At 46.8% G+C, this 25,337-nt stretch overlaps 1 protein-coding gene across 1 annotated transcript in view; it reads right to left on the bottom strand.

The window, feature by feature from the left end:
• Positions 1-1,560: 1,560 nt before the first annotated feature.
• The window catches only part of hao1 (hydroxyacid oxidase (glycolate oxidase) 1), a 30,164-nt gene continuing 6,387 nt past the window's right edge, over positions 1,561-25,337 (bottom strand). The window contains exons 2-8 of the mRNA XM_055638948.1: positions 19,934-20,085; positions 15,153-15,408; positions 12,898-13,070; positions 11,554-11,645; positions 5,840-5,998; positions 4,598-4,667; positions 1,561-3,192 (exon numbers count right to left, since the gene is read on the bottom strand). Of these exons, the coding sequence (XP_055494923.1) occupies positions 3,122-3,192; positions 4,598-4,667; positions 5,840-5,998; positions 11,554-11,645; positions 12,898-13,070; positions 15,153-15,408; positions 19,934-20,085 (973 nt within the window). The 3' untranslated portion in view covers positions 1,561-3,121. The remainder of the gene's footprint in view (positions 3,193-4,597; positions 4,668-5,839; positions 5,999-11,553; positions 11,646-12,897; positions 13,071-15,152; positions 15,409-19,933; positions 20,086-25,337) is intronic.

Raw genomic sequence — 25,337 nt, 5'->3', positions numbered from 1 at the left:
ATCACGGGGCTGGAGACTGGAAGTATCCTGAGCTAATTCTGCTAACCCCCACCATCATCTATTGCAACAAGTGATGGCTCCCACTGATTGCCAGTGGAAGCTTGCGTCCTTTTCAGTTCGGACGATGACTGCGGTCAACATTTGAAACATGGAAGATGGACACAAAAAAGGAGCAGAATTAGGCCATTTGGCCCTTCGAGTCTACTCCGCCATTCAATCTTTCCCTCTCAACACCATTCTCTTTCCTGCTCACCATAACCTTTGACATCCGTATTAATCAAGAACCTGCCGATCCCCGCTTTAACGATTTGGCCTCCACCGCCGTCCGTGGCAATGAATTCCACAGATTCACCACCCTCTGGCTAAAGAAATTCCTCCTCATCTCCTTCCGAAAGATATGTCCTTTTATTCTGAGGCTGTGGCCCTCTGGTCCTAGACTCTCCCAGTAGTGGAAACATGCCCTCTATGGCCCTCTTACCCAATCCCATGCATTCCCGCTTCACCTGGCAGCTGTTATGAGCGATGGGGTACTTATCAGGGTGGAAGATTGCAACCTTCATGTGGTCCGCCCTGTTTCGGCTAATGCAATCAACTCGACGTGCACAAATGGAAGATCAAATAGACCAAGTTGTCCAACAACTTTAGGCTGTGCACGCCACACGAAAGAAGAAGGGTACTTATCCAGCACAATATTATTGATAGAAACTAGATTTACCAAGCCCTGGATAGAGTGGATGTGGAGAGGATGTGTCCACTAGTGGGGGAGTCTGGGACCAGAGGGCACAGCCTCAAAATTCAACGAGGTTCCATTGGGTAGCTGAGGAGGAATTTCTTTAGTCAGAGGGTGGTGAATCTGTGGATTTCATTGCCACAGAAGGCTGTGGAGACTATGTCAATGGATATTTTTAAGGCAGAGATAGATAGATTCTTGATTAGTACGGGTGTCAGGGGTTATGGGGATAAGGCAGGAGAATGGGGTTAGGAGGGAGAGATAGATCAGCCGTGATTGAATGGCGGAGTAGACTTGATGGGCCGAATGGCCTAATTCTGCCCCTATCGCTTACAAACTTATGAACTTATGAACAAAAGAGAGGCCACCTTGAGTTAGAACAGAGAGGTCATGAAGGCCAATCTGCCAACATGAGGCAGTAATAGACTTAACAGAAGCAGAGTTAATGTCAATTAACACTAGCCTGACTTGACCCATAGTGAGTGAAATCATCGATAGACACAAACAGCTGGAGTAACTCAGGGGGTCAGGCAGTAAGTTTGGAGATAAAAAAGAGGTGATGTATTGGGACGAGACCCTTCTTCAGACTGAGAGTCAGGGGAAAGCGAAATGAGAGATATAGAGGGTGAAAGAGAGAGATATAGAACAATTGAATGAAAGATATGCAAAAAGTAACATTGATCGAGGATCGGTGGAGCCCACAATGCTTCATTGTTGGCTGTGGGGAAGGTGATACCGAGTAACACAGACAGTGAAACTCAACAGGACGATGGTGAAACTAGTACGACGACTAGGGTGGGGGAGGGGGACGGAGAGAGGGGGGGGGGGGGGGGAGATGCAAGGGTTATGAAGTTAGAGAAATCAATATTCATACCACTGGGTTGTAAGCTGCTCAAGCGAAACATGATGTTCCCACGGGGGACGAGGTGCAGGAATAGTCCACTTGACGTCTGCAGCCCATTCACTATGATCTCCATAGGTCTCAGCTTCTTGCCTGCACCAGATTCCCCATTGTCCTCATCCATGTACCTGCCCGACGGGGCCGCGGCTATGGACTGGGACCGCGGCTGGCGGCCTTTATCGAGACGCCGTGGTCTCAATGCCACCCGGATTGGCGCGTAGAAGCCCGGGGTCAGGTTGTGGCTTGGCGGAGCGGCTGATGGAGCCCACGGCTGGGGCCCTAGGCCGGCAGCACGGAGGCGCGGAGTGGGGGGTTGACAGCGGTGATGGGTGGCTGATGGTCGCGGCAGATTCGATGGGCCGATGGGCTGATGGGCCGATGGGCCTATTTCTGTGCTCTATGACTCGAAGCTTCATATAATAGATTATGGCTGTTTTGAAAAGTGTCTCAACAGATACAGGACAGAAATATCGAGCCCATCGAGTCAGCCCCGACCATCAGCCACCCATCTTTAGATATCCATTCGTCAAACCCTCGTCCATAGCCAACAATGGACCATTGTGGGCTCCACCTTTCCCGAGTCAATGGTGCCAGCTCTGATTTGTTCTGTACCTATTCATATCTCTATTTTCTTTCTCGCCTGACTGTCAGCCCGAAGAAGGGCCCTGACCTGAAACATCACCGATTCCTTTTCTCCAGAGATGCTGCCTGGACCCGCTGAGTTACTCCAGTGTCTGTCTTCAGTTTAAACCAGCCTCTGCAGTTCCTCCCTTCACTATGATCAAGATGGGGTTTTGATGTAGAATCTTTGACCTGATATGTTAACTCTGTTTTACCGATGCTGCCTGACTGGCTGAGTGAGTGTTTCCACCAGATTTAATTTTTATTTAATATCAGATCTGCCCATATGGTGTATGATTTTACCTTACACTATAAGGTTAGAGAAAGTTAAAGAAAATATATCATCTTGTGAATTTCCCTGTTGTAAGTTATACAGTAAATCAAGATATCGCTTGGACTAAGAAACAGTCTTTTTGTGATTGCAGTATTTTCACCGAGGGTCTAGTGGGAGAGTCTAGGACTAGAGGTCACAGCCTCAGAATTAGACATTCCTATAGGAAGGTGATGAGAAGAAATGCCTTTAGTCAGAGGGTGGTGAATCTGTGGAATTCTTTGCCACAGAAGGCTGTGGAAGCCAAGTCAGTGGATAAGGCAGAGATATATAGATTCTTGATTAGTACGGGTGTCAGAGGTTATAGAGAAGAAGGCAGGAGAATGGGGTTGGGAGGGAGAGATAGATCAGCCATGATTGAATGGCAGAGTGGATTTGATGGGCTGAATGGCCTAATTCTGCTCCTATTATTTATCACCTTATAAGAGTTAATTTTCCATGCAGAATCATTCCCGGGAGAATTCCCAACCATGGTCCCACCACTCTGCGGCAATATTTTTGCCGACTCCTTCGTCTCATTCCAGCTTCATGACTTCCTTCAGATCCGTGATCTTGCCCAGGTACCCTTCTTCACGAGAGACCCGTCTATTTCGTTCACATTGCGACACCCTGAAACAATATTTCACATTTAGTTCAATAAGTTCAGCCCACAAGTCCACAAGTTATCGGAGTAGAATTAGGCCATTAGGCTACGGGTTGTAGGGTAATGCCCCTGTCCCACTTAGGGAACCTGAACGGAAACCTCTGGAGACTTTGCGCCCCACCCAAGGTTTCCGTGCGGTTTCCGTGCGGTTCCCGGAGGTTTTTGTCAGTCTCCCTACCTGCTTCCACTACCTGCAACCTCCGGCAACCGCCTGCAACCTCCGGGAACCGCACGGAAACCTTGGGTGGGGCGCAAAGTCTCCAGAGGTTTCCGTTCAGGCTTCCTAAGTGGGACAGGGGCATTAGAGAGCTGGAATGGGATTGATGTCCCATTGATGCATCATATATCGCTTCATTGCAAACATCTCCTCAAAGTACGTTTAGTTTAGTTTAGTTTAGTTTAGTTTAGTTTAGTTTAGTTTAGTTTAGTTTAGTTTAGTTTAGTTGAGAGATACAGCATGGAAACAGGCCCTTCGGCCCACCGAGTCCGCGCCGACCAGCGATCTCCGCACACTGACACTATCCTTGCTCCTCTTGGAGTTCTAATATTACTCATTTAACTCTGGAGTTTCCCTGGAGCCTCACCTCCAGAGCACACCGATATGATTCTGCCTCTGAAATTCACTCACCTGAAGTAACCCCTTGGAGTAAACCTTGGGGGCAAGTTCACAAGTTATAGGAGTAGAATTAGGCCATTCGCCCCATCGAGTCTATTCTGCCATTCAATCATGTATCTCTACCTCCTAATCCCATTTTCCTGCCTTCTCCCCATAACCCTCGACACCCGTTCTAATCAAGAATTTGTCTACCTCTGCCTTAAAAGTATCCACCGACTTGGCCACCACAGCTCTCTGTGGCGATGAATTCCACAGATTCACTGCCCTCTGACTAAAGAAGTTCCTCCTCACGGCCTTTCTAACAGCGCTCCCTTTAATTCTGAGGCTGCGACCTCTGGTCCTAGACTCCCCCACCAGTGGAAACATCCTTCCACGTCCACTCTATCTATGCCTTTCATTATTCTGTAAGTTTCAATGAGGTCCCTCCCTGAAGTTTAAGTTATAGTTTAGAGATACAGCGCGTAAACAGGCCCTTCGGCCCACCGAGTCCGCACCGACCAGCGATCCCCGCATATTAGCACTATCCTACACAAACAACGGACAATTTACATTTATATCAAACCAATTAACCTACAAACCTGTACGTCTTTGGAGTGTGGGAGGAAACCGAAGATCTCAGAGAAAACCCATGCAGGTCGCGGGAAGAACGTCCAAACTCCGTACAGACAGTGCCCGTACCCGAGTCGTTGGCGCTACAAGCGCTGTAAGGCAGCAACTCTACCGCTGCACCACCATTTTTTCTAAGTACTACTTACCTGCAAGAGCTAAGGCCAGCCTGAATTCTTCCTTTAGTATCTGTAGGACTTTGTGAACTCCTTCTTCTCCCTATCGCTCAAAGAAAATAGTGATTAGGAAACAAAAGATAGACACAAAAGGCTTGATTAGTCTGGGTGTCAGGGGTTACGGGGAGAAGGCAGGAGAATGGGGTTAGGAATGAGAGATGATCAGCCATGATTGAATGGCGGAGAAGACTTGATGGGCCGAATGGCCTAATTCTGCTCCTATCGCTTATGAACATGAACTTATGTACAAACGAGAGGTCACCTTGAGGTAGAACAGAGAGGTCATGAAGGTCGATCCGGCAACTGTGGATCGCTAGGAGGCAGTAATAGACTTAACAGGAGCAGAATTAATGTCAATTAACACAAGCCTTACTTGACCCATAGTAAGTGAAATCAACTCCCAGTGGCCTTTCCACTTTGCTCCTACAGTTACCCGAGTGTTTTTTTGATCAAGATTCCTGCAACTGCAATTCCTTATGACCTTATGACCCTCTGTGTGAAAATGTTGCCTTTCTAGTTCCTATTAGTACGGGTGTCAGGGGTTATGGGAAGAAGGCAGGAGAATGGGATTACGAGGGAGCCACAGATCAGTCATGATTGAATGGCGGAGTAGACTTGATGGGCTGAATGGCCTAATTCGGCTCCTTATGAGCTTATATCCTGGGTTTCCAACTTTCTCACTCCCAGATAAGGGACAAAAGGTTAAAATAAGGGACACATTCCCAACGGCAATTCGTTGACCGACTCGGCCGTGTCTGGGTGAATGATGAGTTGGGCCCGGGTGCTGGACTGCACACAAAGCCCAGCCGGCGGGCCAGCTGAGGAGTTTTGCCCCGGGCCTCGCGACGTCGCCCGCAAAGTCCGGCGCCCCATCCAACTCATGAACCGATGATCGGCGGGATGGTGGTGTCGGCGGTAAGCGAAGGTCGGACAGCTGGCCGGGCTGCCGACCGACGTGGCCACGGGCGAGGCGTTGCTGCTGCTGCTGCACTCCACGGGTTGCACTACGTCGGGACGGGTGAGGCGGGGCCGGACGCGGCGCTCCGACCCGACAGTTCCCTCGACCGGAGTAGTAGCAGTCAAATACGGGACAAGGGCGGTCCCGTACGGGACAAACCAATTTAGCCCAATATACGGGATGTCCCGGCTAATACGGGACAGTTGGCAACACTACATATCCACCATTATTCCAACAATGACTTATTTTCTCTTTACCTGATATGCCAGCCCCCACAGGGCTGGTCTTCCCAAAAACACAGCCTTGGCACCCAAAGCAAGAGCTTTCAGCACATCAGTCCCCTTCCTCACGCCTCCGTCCAAGTAGACTTCCACCCTCCCTTCCACAGCCTCAATGATCTCAGGGAGAGCATCAATCTGCAGGAAGACACGCCAGAAAAAGGAACCAGACGTTTATTTCATCTTATATTACTTCTTATTTACTTACTGCATAGTTATTACAGATTTTCATCCAGATCAGTTATGTCATGTTTTTAGAAGTTCATATGTTCATCTGTTCATAGGTTCTAGGAGCAGAATTAGTCCATTTGGCCCACCAAGTCTACTCTGCCATTCAATCATGGCTGATCTATCTTTCTCTCTCTATCCAATTCTCCTGACTTCTCCCCATAACCCCTGACACTCATACTAATCCTGAATCTGTCAATCTCTGCCTTAAAAATATCCACTGACGGCCTCCAGAGCCTTCTGTGGCAATGAATTCCACAGATTCACCACCATCTGACTAAAGAAATTCTTCCTCATCTTCTTTCTAAAGGTACAACCTTTTATTTTGAGGCTGTGCCCTCTGGTCCTTGACTCTCCCACTAGAGTCATAGAGTGCTACAATGTGGAAACAGGCCCTTCGGTCCAACTTGCCCACACCAGCTATCATCTCCCAGCTACACTAGTCCCACCAGTCAGCATTTGGTCCATATCCCTCCAAACCTGTCCTATCCATGTACCTGTCTAACTGTTTCTTAAATGTTAAAATAGTCCCTGCCTCAACTACCTCCTCTGGCAGCTTGTTCCATACACCCACCACCATTTGTATGAAAATGTTACCCCTCAGAATCCTATTAAATCTTTTCCCCTTCACCTCAAACCACTATGACCTACTCTGGGCAAGAGACTCCGTGCGTCTACCCGATCTATTCCTCTCATGATTTTATACACCTGTATATAATCACCCCTCATCCTCCTGCGCTCCAAGGAATAGAATCTTCTCTCTACCCTTTCCAAGTATTTCTATAGTGTACTGTTCTGTGTCTTTTTTCTTTCTTTTTATTTTATATGGATTTATGGACATTTAATCTATTCAATTAATTTAATCAATCTCTGTAAAGCACTTTGGTTCAAAGTGATTTTGATTTAAAAATGTTATATAAATAAATATTACTTACTTACTTACTTACTTACTCCAACTTGACAACATCTTTCCCATAACACGGTGCCCAGAACTGAACACAATACTGTAAATGTGGCCTCACCAACGTCTTGTACAACTGCAACATGACCTCCCAACTTCTACACTAAACACTAGTGGAAACATCCTCTCCTCATTCAATCTATCCAGGCCTTTCACTGTTCGGCAAGTTTCAATGAGGTTCCCCCTCATCCTCAGTTGCATCCCAGATCTCCAGCTTAATTGAAGATTTCCACTACCTTCCACCAGTAATGGTAGAATGACTATCTTTCTTTTGAAATCTTTTAAAAAAAAATTTTTTTAGACTCTGACATTCAAGCAATTATTTATTTATTTATTTATTTATAATATTTTTTTATTAGAAGTACAATACAGTACAGTAATACACATCACATATATCTTATTACATTTGTTGTACCACTTCATTTTTTAAGCTTTAAGAAAGATAGAAATAAAAGAAGTAAGGAAAGTGAAAAAGAGTCGTGAAGGTGCAGGAAAGTGTTGGGAAAAGAAAGCCCCTTTGGGAAGAAGTTAGAGAAGGAAGTAAAGAAAGGAAATAGACCCTAGAAAAGAAAGAAAAAAAAAGAGAAACGATCGCTCTATTATAACACAAAACTCTGCAAAAAAGGATATACCAACCGTATTTTTTACCTCCCGTTACCAGATCCTGGCATCATTTGTTTTTTTAATAACTATTGCACCTTACGCTTGTAGTAGTTCCATAAATGCAGACCACGTCTTTTTGAAGTGGTCTGCTTTGCCTGCTAGGAAGAGTCTCATCTCTTCCAGGTGTAATGTTTCGAACATTACACCTGTTTCGAAACATTACACCTTTTAAAATCTTTTTATTCGTTTTTTTCCAAAAAACAAAAACAAAACAAAAATTTACTAGAATGTTGCCTGGGTTTCAACAACTAAGTTACAGAGAAAGGTTGAATAAGTTAGGTCTTTATTCTCTGGAGCGCAGAAGGTTAAGGGGGAACTTGATAGAGGTCTTTAAAATGACGAGAGGGATAGACAGAGTTGATGTGGATCAGCTTTTCCCTTTGAGAATAGGGAAGATTCAAACAAGAGGACATGACTTCAAAATTAAGGGACAGAAGTTTAGGGGTAACATGAGGGGGAATTTCTTTACTCAGAGAGTGGTAGCGGTGTGGAATGAGCTTCCAGTGGAAGTGGTGGAGGCAGGTTCATTGGTATCATTTAAAAATAAATTGGATAGGCATATGGATGAAAAGGGAATGGAGGGTTATGGTATGAGTGCAGGCAGGTGGGACTAATGGAAAAAAGTTGTTCGGCACGGACTTGTAGGGCCGAGATGGCCCGTTTCCGTGCTGTAATTGTTATATGGTTATATGGTTAAAAAAGACAGAGCAAAAAGAATAATGACAAACATAACAATGGTGTTGATACATAGGGATCCGAATTACATTAACAACAGGTACAACCTAATATGAGTCCAGGGACAAAATACATATTGAATATAGAGCCGGTCTCTATGTAAATATAGTTAAATCTTTTTTTTGTTTTTTTGTTTTGTTTATTTTATTAGAAGTTAATACAGTACAAAACAGTACAGTGGAACCTAATTTTAGGTGCCAACTATGTAATACCGTAATCCATTCTATGTACATCCCTCTAGTTTTATGTTATGAAAAGGAAGTAAGCAAGACAAGAAAAAAAAAAAAATTAAAAACAGGAAAAAGTGAATCTGAACTGATAGATGGTAGAGAGTCTGAAAAAACGTGAAGTGTCGTATAAAAAATAAAAAAGGTAAGAGAGAAAGTGGAAAATAACAGAAATAGAAGAGAAGGCAATTTAAAGAGACTATTTTTCAAATCTGTATTCGGAGATGTGAGTCTATCCGCTGTCATGAACATGAAATCAGCAATCTTTACGGTGCCGCTGCATCACATATATCAATAGTGGGAGAGTCTAGGACCAACTCCTTAAGAATTGGTCATATTTATCTAAGGACGTACCATTTAAAAAGGGTGCTATGTCCATCATATTCCTAATCCACATCCGAACAGTTGGTGTGGTTGTATTTTTCCAAAATTTAAGTATCAATTAGTTAAATCTTTAAAAGAAAACTTATATATGTAGAAAAAAAACACAAAGATAAAAAGACAAAAAAAAGAGGAAAAAAGGAGGAAACAAATCCCCCTAAACTAAAGAAAAAAAGAAAAGGAAAAACAAATTAAAACAAAGCAAAACTGAATCTGAACTGAGAATTTCGACAATTTAAGTCTGTTTGTCGTCAAGTTCGTTCCACCATATGTGGGTAAAATAGCTTTTATAACAGTTTATCGGCCAAGGAGCACATTTAGAATGACTATCTGACCCGCCATTTCAACTTGCTGTGAGTCAGTTAGGAATGACATTGCTCATGGAATGATCATAAACAAACATTGAACATTCTTGTGCTTCCTTGGAATTATCTCAATAGTGGGAGAGTCTAGGGCCGAGGGCGCAGCCTAACAGAATGAAAGGACGTACCCTGGTAAAAATGGAGATGTGTAAGAATTTCTTTCTTTCAGAGAATCTGTGGAATTCATTGCCACAGACGGCGGTGTAGGCCAAGTCATTGGGCACTTTTAAAATGAAGATTGATGGGTTCTTGATTAGTGAGGGCATCAAAGGTTACGGGGAGAAGGCAGGAGAGTGGGGTTGACAGGGAAGAGGAGATCAGCCACCATCGAATGGCAGGGCAGGCTCGATGGGCTGAATGGCCTAATTCTGCTCCTATGTCATGATCTTTGATGGGAGACAGGAGGAGGTCAAGCCAACCAATTTGTTTGAGCCAGATCTTTGATAGTCTGACCTATTCATCTCACTTACTTCTTGTAGCCAAGTTTATCGGCCAAGTATTCACATACAAGGAATTTGCCATGGTGCTCCGCCCGCAAGTGACAACATGACATACAGCGACAGTTAGGAATGACACATAAAACATTGAACATTCTTATTTCCCTTTCAAGTCTCTCCTGAACCTACTGTTACATCCGCTTTCACCGTCCTAACAGTCTGTGCCTCCAAGACCATGGTAACTCAGTGTGTAATCGTTTTTTTCTTTGTGTCACCTGTGGTTCCTTTGCCATCATTTCCTATCAAGAAGGGCCCCGACGTGAAACGTCGCCTATCCACGTCCACCAGAGACGCTCGCTGACCCACGGAGCTACACTTCCACTTTGTGTCCTATATCTGTATCCTCAGGTAACCAATCCCTTCATCGAAAACCTCTTGCCTAACGGGAGAGGGGAGAAGAGGGAATGATTGGGATGAAACTGGTCCTTGATTATGCTTGAATTGAATTGAATTGAATTGAATTGAATATTTATTACATGTCATTTGAACCTCAGTGACGTTCAAACGAAACTCAGTTTCCACAGCCAAACAAACGGAGACAATTCCTACACGACACACAAACAATTCAATTTACACAAACATCCATCACAGTGAATCTCCTCCTCACTGTGATGGAAGGCAAAGTCTTTTCTCTCCCCTGCACCATTTCTCTCCCGATGTTGAAGTTGAAGCCCTAGGCGGGCGATGGTAAGTCCCGCGGCCATTAAAGCCGCGCCGGGCGATGTACGGCCCAGCACCGGGTCGTTCCAACTCTGCGACACGGGCGGGAGAAGTCGCGTTGTGGGAGCTCCAAAAGGCGGTCTCCACCCAGACCCGCGAGCTCCCGATGTTCCAGTCCACCGGACCTACGGTTGCAGCTGGAGCCTCCGAGCTCCGGGGTCGGGCCGTAGCAGCGAGCCACCACCGCTCCCCACACTCCGAGGTCGACCAGCCCCACAATGGTGAGTAGTCCGCAGGCTCCGCGACTGCAGTCCCCCAGGTCGTTCCAGCTGGAGGCCGCTCCACGGTGCTAGGCCCCAACGACAACGGAGACCCGACAGGAAAAAGGTCGGGTCTCCCGTGCAGGGAAAAGGTTTTTAAAAGTTTCCCCCTCCCCCCACACGCCCCCCACATATACACAGTTAAAAACAGTGTCCTTGCCAAGGCAGCGTGAAGTGTGGATGGACTCATGGATGGGAACTTGCTCTGGGCTACATCCACAACTCTCTTGCGATATCTTGTAATCTCGGATGGAGCTGATCCCAAACCATTCTGTACGACGACCTCCAAAGTCCATTTATTGCAGTCACGAACATGTCGCGTTTAGTTTGGAGATACAGCACAGAAACAGGCCCTTCGGCCCACCGTGTCCACTCCGACCAGCGGTCACCCCGCACACTAACGCTATCCTACACACTCTAGAGACAACTTTACAATTATACCAAGCCAATTGACCTACAAACCTGTGCGTCTTTGGAGTGTGGGAGGAAACCGGAGCATCTGGAGAAAACCCACGCAGGTCACGGGGAGAACGTGCAAATTCCGTACCCGTAGTAGGGATCAAACACGGGTCTCTGGCGCTGTAGGGCAGCAACTCTACCGCTGCGCCACCGTACCACATATGTAAAATATTTTAGGTGATAAATGGGAGTGAACTTACCGTTGCTGACACACAATCCAGTTGCCTTGCTCCGTGGTTGGATACAAGTATTCCGGCAATTCCATGTTTAACCGCTTCCCTGGCATCGTCGGCTAAAATGGCAAAGCCCCGGCAGCTTAGTTTAGTCAAGTGTAGAGTTTAGTTTAGAGATACAGCACGGAAACAGGCCCTTCGGCCCACCGGGTCCGCACCGACCAGCGATCCCCGCACACTAACACTATCCTACACACATCAGAGACAATTTACAATCTTTACCAAACCCTATGAACCTACAAACCTGCACGTCTTTGGAGTGTGGGAGGAAACCAGAGTACCGGAGTACAGCTGGCGCGTTTTAGCTGCTGCTGCTCTCTCTTCACATTGTGTTTTTGATTTTTTGTTTTTGGACTGAATTGTGTTTTTAATTTGTGTTTCTGTGATGTTTTTATTATTTATTTTCTGATTATATATTTATATTCCTGTTAACCTATGTAAGGTGTCCTTGAGATGTCTGAAAGGCGCCCAATAAACAACATTTATTATTATTATTATTATTATTACCCAGAGAAAACCGTGCAGACCACAGGGGAGAACGTGCAAACTCCGTACAGACAGCACCCGTAGTCAGGAACGAACCTGGGTCTCCGGCGCTGTGAGGCTGCAACTCTACCGCCGCGCCACTGTGCCGCACTAGTTCATCACCACCACCCCACCCGCCCCCAATCAGTCTGAAGAAGCTGCCTTTACTGGCTGGCGGTGCAACTCACTGTTGCAGCGGCCCCTACAGCCTGTCTGTCTCTTTTTTTATTTCTTTGTCTAGTTAAATGTAGTTATTATGTTTTTAAACTGTTTTTAACTGTGTTTATGTGGGGGGCGGGGGAGGGGGGGAGGGAGAAACTTAAAAAATCTCTTCCTTGCACGGGAGACCCGACCTATTTCTCTGTTGGGTGTCCGTTGTCGTTGGGGTCTAGCACCGTGGAGCGGCCTCCAGCCTGAACAACCTGGGGGCTCCAGTCGCGGAGCCTGCGGAGCTGTGGACTCATCATCATGGGGCTTCAACATCGGGATTCACCATCATGGGGCTTCAAATCAGGAGAAAAATGGAGAGCAGGGGGAGAGGACTTTGCCTTCCATCACTGTGATAGATGTCTGTGTGAATTGGTTGTTTGTCTAGTAGGAATCCTTTTGTGTGTATGGCTGTAGAAACAGAGTTTCGTTTGAGCCTCGCTGAGGTTCAAATGACAATAAATATTGTATTGTATTGAAGTGGCTGACTGACCCACTGAGTTCTCCAGCACTTTGTGTCCAGCTATGCCTAAATGTAACACGGTACCTTTCACCTGAGGTCAGGAAAGTGCTACCCACCTCTTAAGATGCCCTTGAGAACGATCGGCAGTTTGGTCAATTGTCTCAGCCAGTCGATATCCTGCCATTTGATGGTGGGGTCAATTGCACTGGAAGTGTACACAGCCAGACCACTGTCTTCCCCATAGTCCTTTTTGGAAAAGGACAAGTCGAGGTTCTCGAAGTTTGCCATCCTAAAGGACACAATTCAGAACAAAAAGCTTGACCGTCTGGAAAATGCCACGATAGATTAAAAGAAAGATAGGTCAGAAGATAGACAATAGACAATAGACAATAGATGCAGGAGTAGGCCATTCGGTCCTTCGAGCCAGCACCGCCATTCAATGTGATCATCCACAATCAATAACCCGTGCCTGCCTTCTCCCCATATTCCTTGATTCCGCTAGCCCTATGAGTTATATCTCTCTTGAAAACATCCAGTGAATTGGCCTCCACTGCAATCTGTGGCAGAGAATTCCACAGATTCACAACTCTCTAGGTGAAAAAGTTTTTCCTCATCTCAGTCCTAAATGGCCTACCCCTTATTCTTAAACTGTGACCCCTAGTTCTTGATTCCCCCAACATCGGGAACCTTTTCCTGCATCTAGCCTGTCCAATCCCTTAAGAATTTTATATGGTTCTATAAGATCTCCTAAATTCCAGTGAATATAAGCCCATTCTTTCATTATATGTCAGTCCCACCATCCCGGGAATTAACCTTGTAAACCTACACTGCACTCCCTCAATAGCAAGAATGTCCTTCCTCACATTAGGAGACCAGAACTGCACACAATACTCCAGGTGTGGTCTCACCAGGGCTCTGTACCAATTGCAGTAGGACTTTCTTGCTCCTGTACTCTCACTATGAAGGCCAACATGCCATTTGCTTTCTTCACTGCCTGCTGAACCTGCATGCTTACTTTCAGTGATTGATGTACAAGGCCACCCAGGCCTCGTTGCACCTTTTCCTAATCTGACACCATTCAGATAATCTGCCTTCTTGGTCTTGCCACCAAAGTGGATAACCTCACATTTATCCACATTATACTGCATCTGCCATATATCTGCCCTCACCCAAACTATCCAAGTCACCCTGTAGACTCATAGTACTCTCCTTGCAGCTCACACTGCCTCCCAGCTTTGTGTCATCCGTAAACATGGGGATGTTCCATTTGATTCCTTCGTCTAAATCATTAATGTATATATTGTAAATAACTGGGGTCCCAATTCCTGCACTGATTGTAATAGAGTTGCTGCCTTACAGTGCCAGGGACCTGGGTTCAAACCTGACTACGGTTACTGCCTGTATGGAGTTTGTACATTCTCCCCATGACCTGCGTGGGTTTTCTCCTGGTGCTCTGGTTTCCTCCCACACTCCAAAGGCGTACAGGTTTGTAGGTTAATTGGATTTGGTAAAATTGTGAATTGTTCCTAATGCGTGTACCTATGGAGCGAAGGAAGTTCAAGTTGAAGTGAGTTTATTGTCATGTGTCCCTGTATAGGACAATGAAATTCTTGCTTTGCTTAAGCACAACAGAATGTAGTAGGCATTGACTACAGAACAGATCAGTGTGTCCATATACCATGATATAAATATACACATATGAATAAATAAACTGATAAAGTGCAAATAACAGAAAATGGGTTATGAATAATCAGAGTTTTGTCCGAGCCAGGTTTAATAGCCTGATGGCTGTGGGGAAGTAGCTATTCCTGAACCTGGTTGTTGCAGTCTTCAGGCTCCTGTACCTTCTACCTGAAGGCAGCAGGGGGATGAGTGTGTGGCCAGGATGGTGTGGGTCTTTGATGATACTGCCAGCCTTTTTGAGGCAGCGACTACGATAAATCCCCTCGATGGAAGGAAGGTCAGAGCCGATGATGGACTGGGCAGTGTTTACTACTTTTTGTAGTCTTTTCCTCTCCAGGGCACTCAAATTGCCGAACCAAGCCACGATGCAACCGGTCAGCATGCTCTCTACTGTGCACCTGTAGAAGTTAGAGAGAGTCTTCCTTGACAAACCGACTCTCCGTAATCTTCTCAGGAAGTAGAGGCAACGTTTCGGGTCGAGACCCTTCTTCAGACTGATGTGGTGGTGAGGGGGGGGGGGACGGGAAGAAGAGTGGAAGAGGCGGAGGCAGCGAGTTGTGGGAGAGCTGGGAAGGGGAGGGGAAAGAAGGAGAAAGCAGGGACTACCTGAAATTGGAGAAGTCAATGTTCATACCGCTGGGGAAAGGGTGAAACTTGTGCTGCGAGTTTGTCGAACACCTTCCATTACCTGAGTGGAGGGGGAAGTTTGAACTTGTTTCGTACATCCGCTAAACGCTTGCCCAAGTACGGCGTGTCGACGGTGAGAAAGATTCCCCGGTAGCCAGCCGCCTCTGCTCTCCTCACCAGGGACGCGGTGACCTTCCTGTCCTTGTAGATGTACAGCTGCAGCCAGCGCGTGGCCTCGGGTGCCGCCTCAGCTACCTCCTCGATGCTGGAGGTAGCCCAGGTGCTCAGCATCATGCCCGTACCCTGCGACCTGCAAGCTGGGCTCCCCAAACACAACACAAGAGAGAGTTAGCCGCGGACTTAGCCAGAGAGTGGTAGAATTATAGAGTCATTGTTAGTTGGAGTTAGAGCAGTCGATGTTCATAACGCTGGGTTGTAAGCTGCCCATGTGAAATAGGAGGTGCTGTTCCTCCAATTAGGTATGCATGGATGGGACAGGTTTAGAGGGATATGGTCCAAATGCAGCCAAGTGGGTTTGTTTGGTTGTTTGTTTGTTTGTCTTTTTGCACAAAGTCCGCGAGCATTGCCGCTTTTCATTTCACTGCACATCTCGTATGTGTATGTGACGAATAAACTTGACTTGACTTGACTTGACTTAGTGTAGATGGGACATGTGGGTCCATTGTGGAATTAGCCCCTTCAGCCCAACCTGCCCGCAACGACCTGCATTTGGCCCAGATCTCTCTAAACCTGTCCTATCCATGTACCTGTCTGTACAATAAGAACAACTCAGACTGAATAACATCACGGCCAGGATCAAAGCCAGGTCCCTTGGTCTGAGAGGAAGAAAATTGCGAGGACTCTGGACATAGCTAGTATGAGCACAATGGGCCGAATGGCCTCTTATGCTGGTAGATTCTTGGAGTGGGCATTCCAACTGTGCACAGCGCTACACTGCCCTCTTGTGTTTGACTGTGTCTTGCAATTAGAGGCTCTTTTGCATTTGCAATATTTGTCAACAGCGTTTTATTGCCATCTGTCCAAGAAAGAACAATTAAAATACTTACTTTCATTACTTACTTACATGTTGACTGCTTGAGATTATTTCGGAGGATAGCCCAGGGAGTGAATTGTCATTGTCAGAGTGAGGACCAAAGCAAATTGGAGGAGCAACACCTCATATTTCGCTTGGGCAGCTCTAACTTCTATTGATTTCTCTAACTTCAAGTAACCCTTGCTTGCCCTCTCTCTCCATCCCTCCTCCACCCTCGTTCTTCGACTAGTTTCACTGCCATCCTGATTAAATATTACTGATTGCACACCTCGTTGTCACCTTCCCCTCAGCCAACAATGAACCATACTACATTTTCCTTGATCATCGTTCCTTTTGATCTGTGTTTTCACACCTTATCCTTCCAACTCCCAGTCTCCCCTCTCCCCTGACTCTCAGTCTGAAGAAGGATCTCGACCCGAAACATCATCCGTTCCCTCTCTCCAGAGATGCAGCCTGACCCGCTGAGTTCCCGCAGGAAGTACATCCTCTGTTGTGCCTTTTTGACTGTGGAGTCGATGGTGCCTCCCCGACCCCCTCCCCCAAAGTGGCCTCATTGGGTCTCCATCGCAGGGTTACAAGATTAGAGCCATGGTATTTATATGTCATAAAAACTAACACAGAGTGCTGGAGTAACTCAGCAGGTCAGGCAGCATCTCTGGAGATGAGGGGGGGACCTGATTGAAACTTACTGAATAGTGAAAGGCCTGGATAGAGTGGATGTGGAGAGGATGTATCCAGTAGTGGGAGAGTCTAGGACCAGAGGCCACAGCATCAGAATAAAAGGAGTGTGAGAGGAAACCAGGGAAAACCCACACTGTCAAGGGGGGAGATTGTCCGAACTCCGTACAGACAGCACCCGTAGTCAGGTCCAAACTCGGGTCTCTGGTGCTGTAAAGGGCGTGTCCCACGAGCATGCGACTCCATGTGGCAAGCACGACCTAACGTGGTCGCTTGAGCCGTTGGGCCTCGCGGGGCCGGTCCCACTTCGATCGCCGGAGCCGTATGGAGTTGTGCGGAGCTGGTCCCGACATCGCGCGGGGCTCCGAAAAACAGACTGTGTTAAAAAATTCTGATGGCAACGGCCTGCCGGCCCGCAGCCGCCTCGACGCCATATGCACCGCCTCGACGGGCATACGCAGTGTCTTGACGCCGCCGTATGTCACACACGAACTTCCCGCGGACTTCGCTCGAACTTCACGTCACTCACCCGACCTCCACGCGGCCCCCGCTTCCGGTTTGGTCACGCTCGCCACATGCAGGTCGCATGCTGGTGGGACAGGCCTTTTAAGGCAGCAACTCTACCGCTATACCACCGTGGCAAAATATTTAATAGGAACCCAAGGGGCAATCTTTGCACACAGATGATGGTAGGTACAATATATGGAACGAGCTGCCAGAGGAGGTAGTTGAGGCCTACAATATTACAATTTAAAGGACATTTGGGCAGGTACATGGATAGGGATGATTTAGTGGGAAGTATACAGTTGAATGGTACCAAGTTCAATGGGGCACCTTGGTCACTAGAGATGATTTGGGCTGAAGGGCCTGTTTCCGTGCTGTACAACTCTACAGCTCAACGGTGTGAAGTCTTTCAAGTCAAATCTATTGAGCTCATAAGACATAAAGTCATGTGATAGGAGCAGAATTAGGCCATTCGGCCCATCAAGCCTACTCCACCATTCAATCATGGCTGATCTATCTCTCCCTCCTAACCCCATTCTCATGCCTTCTCCCCACAACCTCAGACACCCATACTAATCAAAAATCTATCCATCTCTGCCTTAAAAATATCCATTGACATGGCCTCCACGGCCTTCTGTGGCAAAGAATTCCACAGATTCACCACCCTCTGACTAAAGAAATTGCTCCTCGTCTCTGAGGCTATGACTCACCCTAGACTCTCCACAGTGGAAACATCCTCTCCATGTCCACTGAATCCAAAGCTTTCACTATTTGGATATTTTTAATGAGGTCCCCCCCCCCATTCTTCTAAACTCCAGCGAGTACAGGCCCAGTGCTGTCAAACACTCAAAGCTAATTGTTTTGTCAGATGCGTTGCACAAATAGTGAGCCAAATGAGACTTGTTTGTTGCAAAAATGCTTCTGAAAAATATCCCTTTTGTATTTTAATGATTTTATTTTTAACTTTACAGCTAATTCAAGCCGACTATTTTTTATCTCTGTTTATTTTGTTACCTTCTCACTGCTAACAATGATCTATTCTACATTTTCCTTGATCACCAGCCCCTTTGTACTGGTTTCACACCTTACACTTCCTTACCTGCACACGTCCCTATCTATGTACCGCACATTCTCCTGACCTCTGTCTGAAGAGAGTCTCGACCCGAAACGTCACCCATTCCTTCTCTCCAGAGATGCTGCCTGTCCCACTGTGTTACTCCAGCATTCTGTGTCTATCTTCAGTTTAAACCAGCATCTGCAGTTAGAGTCATAGAGTGATATTTACAACGTACAAAATTCTAGGGATTGGACAGGCTAGATGCAGGAAGATTCTTCCCGATGTTGGGGAAGTCCAGAACAAGGGGTCACAGTTTAAGGATAAGGGGGAAATCCTTTAGAACCGAGATGAGAAAAACATTTTTCATACAGAGAGCGGTGAACCTCTGGAACTCTCTGCCACAGAAGGTAGTTGAGGCCAGTTCATTGGCTATATTTAAGAGGGAGTTAGATGTGGCCCTTGTGGCTAGAGGAATCAGGGTGTATGGAGAGAAGGCAGGGATGGGATAGTAGTAAGTAAGTAAGTACGTTTTATTTATATAGCACGTTTTAAGTCAACTCGCATTGACACCAAAGTGCTTTACATAAATTAAATAATACGTTCCATTACAAACCATAGAAAAAGGTTAAAAAAATGAATAAAATGGACACAACACATTATAGAGTTCAACACAAACGTCCCCCCACAGCAGAATCAAAACTTTCCACTGTGTAAAATTGTTCCTAGAGTGTGTAGGATGGCGTTGGTGTGCAGGGATCGCTGATAGACGCGGACTCGGTGGACCAAAAGGCCTGTTTCTGCGCTGTATCTCTAAACCAAACCAAATTAAACTAAACAAAACTAAACTATGCTAAATGCCGCCTCATCCCTTCCCTGTTCTCCACGATCACACAACTTTATCTGTTGCATCAAAGTAAGTAAGTAAGCAAGTTTATTGGCCAAGTATTCACATACAAGGAATTTGCTTTGATGCTCCGCCCACACGTAACAACATGACATGCAGTGACAGTTACAAATGACTCAGAAAACACTAAACATTAATAATAATAAAACATTAATGATAAAACACCATTGATCAAGCACGTGAACCAACAAAATACCAGATCAAAGGGAGGCTACTGATTTTTGGCTGTTGAGTAGAGCAACTACTCGTGGATAAAAACTGTTTTTATGTCTGGCTGTGGCAGCCTTGACAATCCGGAGTCGCCTTCCAGAGAGAAGTGATTCAAAGAGGCTGCTAACACTAAACTTTCGCCAAGACGCTAACGTCAAATAATTGAAAATCAAGTGAAAGATTGGTTACGCAATCAAACAGTTGGACAGGTACATGGACAGGTACATGGACAGGTACATGAACAGGTACATGGACAGGTATATGGATAGGACAGGGTTATGCACCAAGCACAGGCAGGTGGGACAAGGGTACATTGTTGGCCGGTGTGGGCGAGTTGGGCCGAAGGGCCTGTTTCCACACTGTATCACTCTGTGACTCCATTTCAATGCAAACCATGGTAGGTGGATACGAACACTTCAACGACACAACAATTACCTCTCACTGTTGCCACCTCTCCTTCTGGGTGTGCCATTCGTTGCATGGCAGTAGCAGAGACACAGACGGGCATGCTAACTCTTTGTCCCAAGATAGTCACGGATAAGTCCATGTTTGACACATCCCTGAGGACACGCGGGCACAGTTGCCATCTAGAAAAGCAGACAACCAAGTTAGAAGTTAGATACTACTATCTACCTCTTTGGTGACCCTCGGACTATCCTTGATCGGACTTTACTGGCTTTACCTTGCACTAAACGTTATTCCCTTATCATGCACCTGATACACTGTAAATGGCTCGATTGAATTCATGTATTGTCTTTCTGCTGACTGGATGGCACGCAACAAAACAGTTTTCACTGTCCCTCTGTACGCGTAACAATAAACCAGACTGAACTGGTTTAGTTTAGTTTAGTTCAGAAGTTCAGAAGTGATTGGAGCGGAATTAGGCCATTCGGCCCATCAAGTCTACTCTGCCATTCAATCATGGCTGATCTATCTCGCCCTCCTAACCACATTTCCCTGCCTTCTCCCCATAACCCCTCTAGTTTATAGACACAGTGTGGAAACAGGCCCTTCGTTCCACTGAGTCCATGCCGAACAACAATCACCCCGTACATTTGTTCTATCCTGCACACTAGGGATAATTTACCTGCAGACCTGTATGTCTTTGGGATGTGGGTGGAAACCAGAGCACCCGGAGGAAACCCACGTGGTCACAGGGAGAATGTACAAACTCTGTGTGGGTACAAGTTTGTAGGTTAATTGGCTTCAGTAAAAGATCGTAAATTGGAACAAAAACAGGAAGGCAGATTATTATCTAAATGGAGTCAAGTTGGGGAAAAGGGGAAGTACAATGGGATCTGGGGGTCCTTGTTCATCAGTCAATGAAAGTAAGCATGCAGGTACAGCAGGTAGTGAAGAAAGCGAATGGCATGTTGGCCTTCATAACAAGATGAGTTGAGTATAGACCAAACAGGTCCTTCTGCAGTTGTACAGGGCCCTAGTGAGACCCCTACTGGAGTATTGTGTGCAGTTTTGGTCTCCATATTTGAGGAAGGATCTTCTTCATATTGAGGGAGTGCAGTGTAGGTTCACAAGGTTAATTCCCAGGATGGCAGGACTGTCATATGATGAGAGAACGGAGCAGCTGGGCTTGTATATACTGGAATTTAGAAGGATGAGGGGTGATCGTATTGAAACATATGAGATTATTAAGGGTTTGGACATGCTAGAGGCAGGAAACATGTTCCTGATGTTGGGGGAGAGTCCAAAATCAGGGGCCACAGTTTAAGAATAAGGGGTAAGCCATTTAGAACGGAGATGAGGAAACAACATCCTTTTTCACACAGAAAGTTGTGAGTCTGTGGAATTCTCTGCCTCAGAGGGCGGTGGAGGCAGGTTCTCTGGACACAGTAGGGGTTCAAGAGAGAGCTAGATGCAGAAGGGCTCTGTTTGGTCTAAGATAGTGGTTATGTCAGGGGATATGGGGATTCGCTTTCTTCAGGCCTGGAACGGGGTACTGATTGTGGATGCACAGCCATGATCACATTGAATGGCGGTGCTGGCTCGAAGGGCTGAATAGCCTACTCCTGCACCTATTGTCTATTGTCTATTGTCCCTAGTGTGTGTAGGATAGTGCAAGTGCAGGTGATTGCTGGTTGGTGCAGACTCGGTGGGCCGAAGGGCCTGTTCCCGCACTTTCTCGCGATAGTCTAAAGCAGGGGTCGGCAACCTTGTTCTGCATTGAGGCCGGGACGCATGTCTGTGATCGGATGGCGGGCCACATCTACCACGTGTACACATAGATCCCGCCCCCATCCCGGAGCACTGGCCCGTAGTTACGGGCGCTCACGAACATGGCGAACCCACGTACTCACACTCACTCATCCCCGGCCTATTGACAGTGAAGCCCAGACACAGAAGGTGCGCGGATGAACCGGCGGCTTCGCGCAGGATGCGGTACAGCCTGAGCTCGCCGCGCTCGGCCGCACTCAGCTGCTCCACCATAGCAGCCGCCAGCGCAGGCCTCCTTGCGTCCTTGCATCACCGTGCCTGAGCGCCGCGGCCTCAGGACCGGGAGGTACTGGAGATGACAGAAGTCAGCGGGCCGGATGATTACGGGGAAAAAATTATGCCTGCAGGTCGGATGATTTCGGGTTACGGGCCGCATTCGGCCCGAGGGCCGTGGGTTGCCGACCCCTGGTCTAAGGGGCCTGTCCACTTAGGCGATTTTTTTCAGTGACTGTCTTAGTCGTAGCAGGTCGCCGAAAAACCGGTGACTGGATCCCCCTACGACAATGTCTACGACAAACCACCACCTAGTCGACGGCAAGCTACGACAACTGGATGTCCACCTACGACCACACCTACACCCGCAACAAGCTACGACAACTGAAGACAGTTCAGTCACCGGCACCTGTAGCCGGTTGACATAGGTTGACGTACCTAATTGACAGTGGAATTCACCGAAGTCAGCACCCTGGCGAAAACCTATGTCATCCTGGCGACAACCTACAACAAGCCAACCCTCGCCGAAAAGTTTTGAACATTTCAAAATCCAGCAGCGACCGGAAAAACGCTACGATTCTTTGGGCGACTGAGGAGACGACTCACGACCGTACAGGCGACACCCCGGCGACCATGTGGCGACAGCCTAGCCGCCTGTAGTCGCCTAAAAAATCACCTAAGTGGGACAGGAACAAAATGTCTAATGTCTAACCATCAGGCTCCTGAACACTGTGCAGCATTAACTACAACTAGGAACTTCTATGGGCTATCCCTAGGGTTTTTGCACTTGTGTTGTTTCTCAATTTATTAAATCGCTATTTACTATGCATTTACAGGCCTGTGATGCTATTCCGAATAAGAATTTCATTGCTTCATTGTCAGTAGGCATGACAATTAAACACTTGTGACTACAAGGAACCGCAGATGCTGGTCAACGAAAAAAGACACAATGTGCTAGAGTAACTCAACGGGTCAGGCAGCATCTCTGGAGAACATGGACTGCTCCCGACCCAAAACGTCAGCTAGTCATTTTCTCCAGTGATGCTGCCTGACCTGCTGAGTGACTTCAGCACTTTGTAGATTTATTTTATCAATGTCAAGACTACCTGTCTAAATGCTGTAGGTCGACACAAAATCTGGAGTAACTCAAGTCAAGTCAAGTTTATTCGTCACATACACATACGAGATGTGCAGCGAAATGAAAAGTGGCAATGCTCGCGGACTTTGTGCAAAAAGACAAACAAACAAACTACAACAGAATGGAACGGAATCACATATTCTTTTACATATTAAATATTGTGGGCAGAAGAAAAAAGGGAAAAAAAAACAGCAATTTAAAAAAAGTACAGTCAATTTAGTACGTGTTATGTAAAAGAATATGTGTGTTATGATTGTGTTTATAATTTGTTTGGTTGTTTTGTTGTTTGTCTTTTGCACAAAAGTCCACGAGCATTGCCACTTTCATTTCACTGCACATCTCGTATGTGTATGTGACAAATAAACTTGACTTGACTTGACTTGACTTGACTTGGTGAGATAGGAGTTTACAGCCCTAATGGCCTCAGCAGGACAGGCAGCATCTCTGGAGAGAAGGAATGGGTGACGTTTCGGGTCGGGACCCTTCTTCAGTCTCTATGCTGTCTTTATGCTGATGCAGTTAATTTAACCGAATGCACTTTGTTTCCTGAATGCTGCCAAAGCGAGTGGACTTTGGTTAATCGATGGCGTGAGTTGTTTGGCGAATGGAAGCGGTCGCAGGCAGGCAGAGCAATGAACCTCCTGAAGTGGAAGGGAATCTGAAACTCACGGGCAGCGGTGGTTTCCCACTCAGCTTCCAAGAGCAGGAATAGGAGGGTGTTTGGATGCGGATGGCTGCCGAAGGAAGGCAGCAAGAAAGCAATAAAGACCAAAAGTGTTGAAACATAACCAAACAAGGAACTGCGGATGAAGAAGGGTTTCAGCCCGAAACGTTACCTATTTCCTTCGTTCCATAGATGCTGCTGCACCTGCTGAGTTTCTCCAGCACTTTTTTGTTTACCTTCAATTTTCCAGCATCTGCAGTTCCTTCTTAAACACAAGGAACTGCAGATGCTGGTCGATACACAAAAGGACACAAAGTGCCGGAGTACCGCAGATGGATCAGGTAGCATCAATGGAGAACATGGAGAGGTGACGTTTCAGGTCGGAAATGACAGGGTTATTGAAAGAGGGACAGTGCGATGCTCGTCTGGATGAATTGCTGAGCTGATGATCTGGAAAGGTTATTTCCTATGTTCATAAGCTGTAGAAGCAGAATTAGGCCATTCGGCCCAACATGCCCAGTCTTCCATTCAACCATGACTCCATTTAACATCGGCGGCGCGACTCACCCGTTGCAGCGCCCCCTACAGTCTGTCTTTTTTTTTTTTTGGTCTAGTTAAATGTAGTGTTGGTGTTTTTTTAATACTGGTTTTAAATGTGTATATGTGGGGGGCGGGGGGGGGGAAACTGTTTAAAATCTCTTCCCTGTCCGGGAGACCCGACCTTTTCCCTGTCGGGTCTCCGTTGTCGTTGGGGCCTAGCACCGTGGAGCGGCCTCCAACCTGAACGACCCGGGGGCTCGGGAGACTGCGGAGCTGCGGACTACTCACCATCGTGGGGCTGGCCGGCCTCGGAGCGTGGGGAGCGGTGGTGACTCGCTGCTGCGACTCGACTCCTGGGGCTCGGAGGCTCCAGCAACGCAGCCGCAGGTCCGGTGGACTGGGACATCGGGAGCTCGCGGGTCCGGGGGGGAGAGACCGCTTCCCGGAGCTCCCGCAACGCGACTTCTCCAGCCCGTGTCGCGGGGTTGGAACGACCCGGAGCGGGGACGTACATCGCCCGGCGCGGCTTCATGGCCGTGGGACATTCCAGCGCCCGCCGGGGGCTCCAACACTGTGACTTTTAGACCGGGAGCGGGGCCGTAAATCGCCCGGCACGGCCTAAAATGGCCGTGGGACTTATCATCGCCCGCCTGGGGCTTGGACATCGGGAGAGACATGGAGAACAGGGGAGAGAAAAGACTTTGCCTTCCATCACAGTGGGTTCACTGTGATGGATGTTTGTGTGAATTAAATTGTGTGTATGTCTGTAGTAAATTGTCTTTGTTTGTATGGCTGTGGAAACGGAGTTTCGTTTGAGCCTCACTGATGCTCAAATGATAATAAATGGTATTGTATTGTATTGTATTGTATTGTATTGTACTGTATTGTATTGCTATCTCTCCCTCTCTCCTGCCTTCACCTCACAGTCCCTGACACCCAAACTAATCAAGAATCAATCAAAAATATCCATTGAATTCCTCTATTCCCATATGTTCCCATTAAAACTTATTAAAACTATACAACGCCCAAAACATTGTGATCTGTGCGGTCAA

This window comes from Leucoraja erinacea, chromosome 8, assembly GCF_028641065.1.
Source record: "Leucoraja erinacea ecotype New England chromosome 8, Leri_hhj_1, whole genome shotgun sequence".
NCBI classification, from domain to species: Eukaryota; Metazoa; Chordata; class Chondrichthyes; order Rajiformes; family Rajidae; genus Leucoraja; species Leucoraja erinaceus.
Note: the sequence above shows the minus strand (reverse complement) of the source record. Positions and strands in the feature narration are given on the sequence as shown.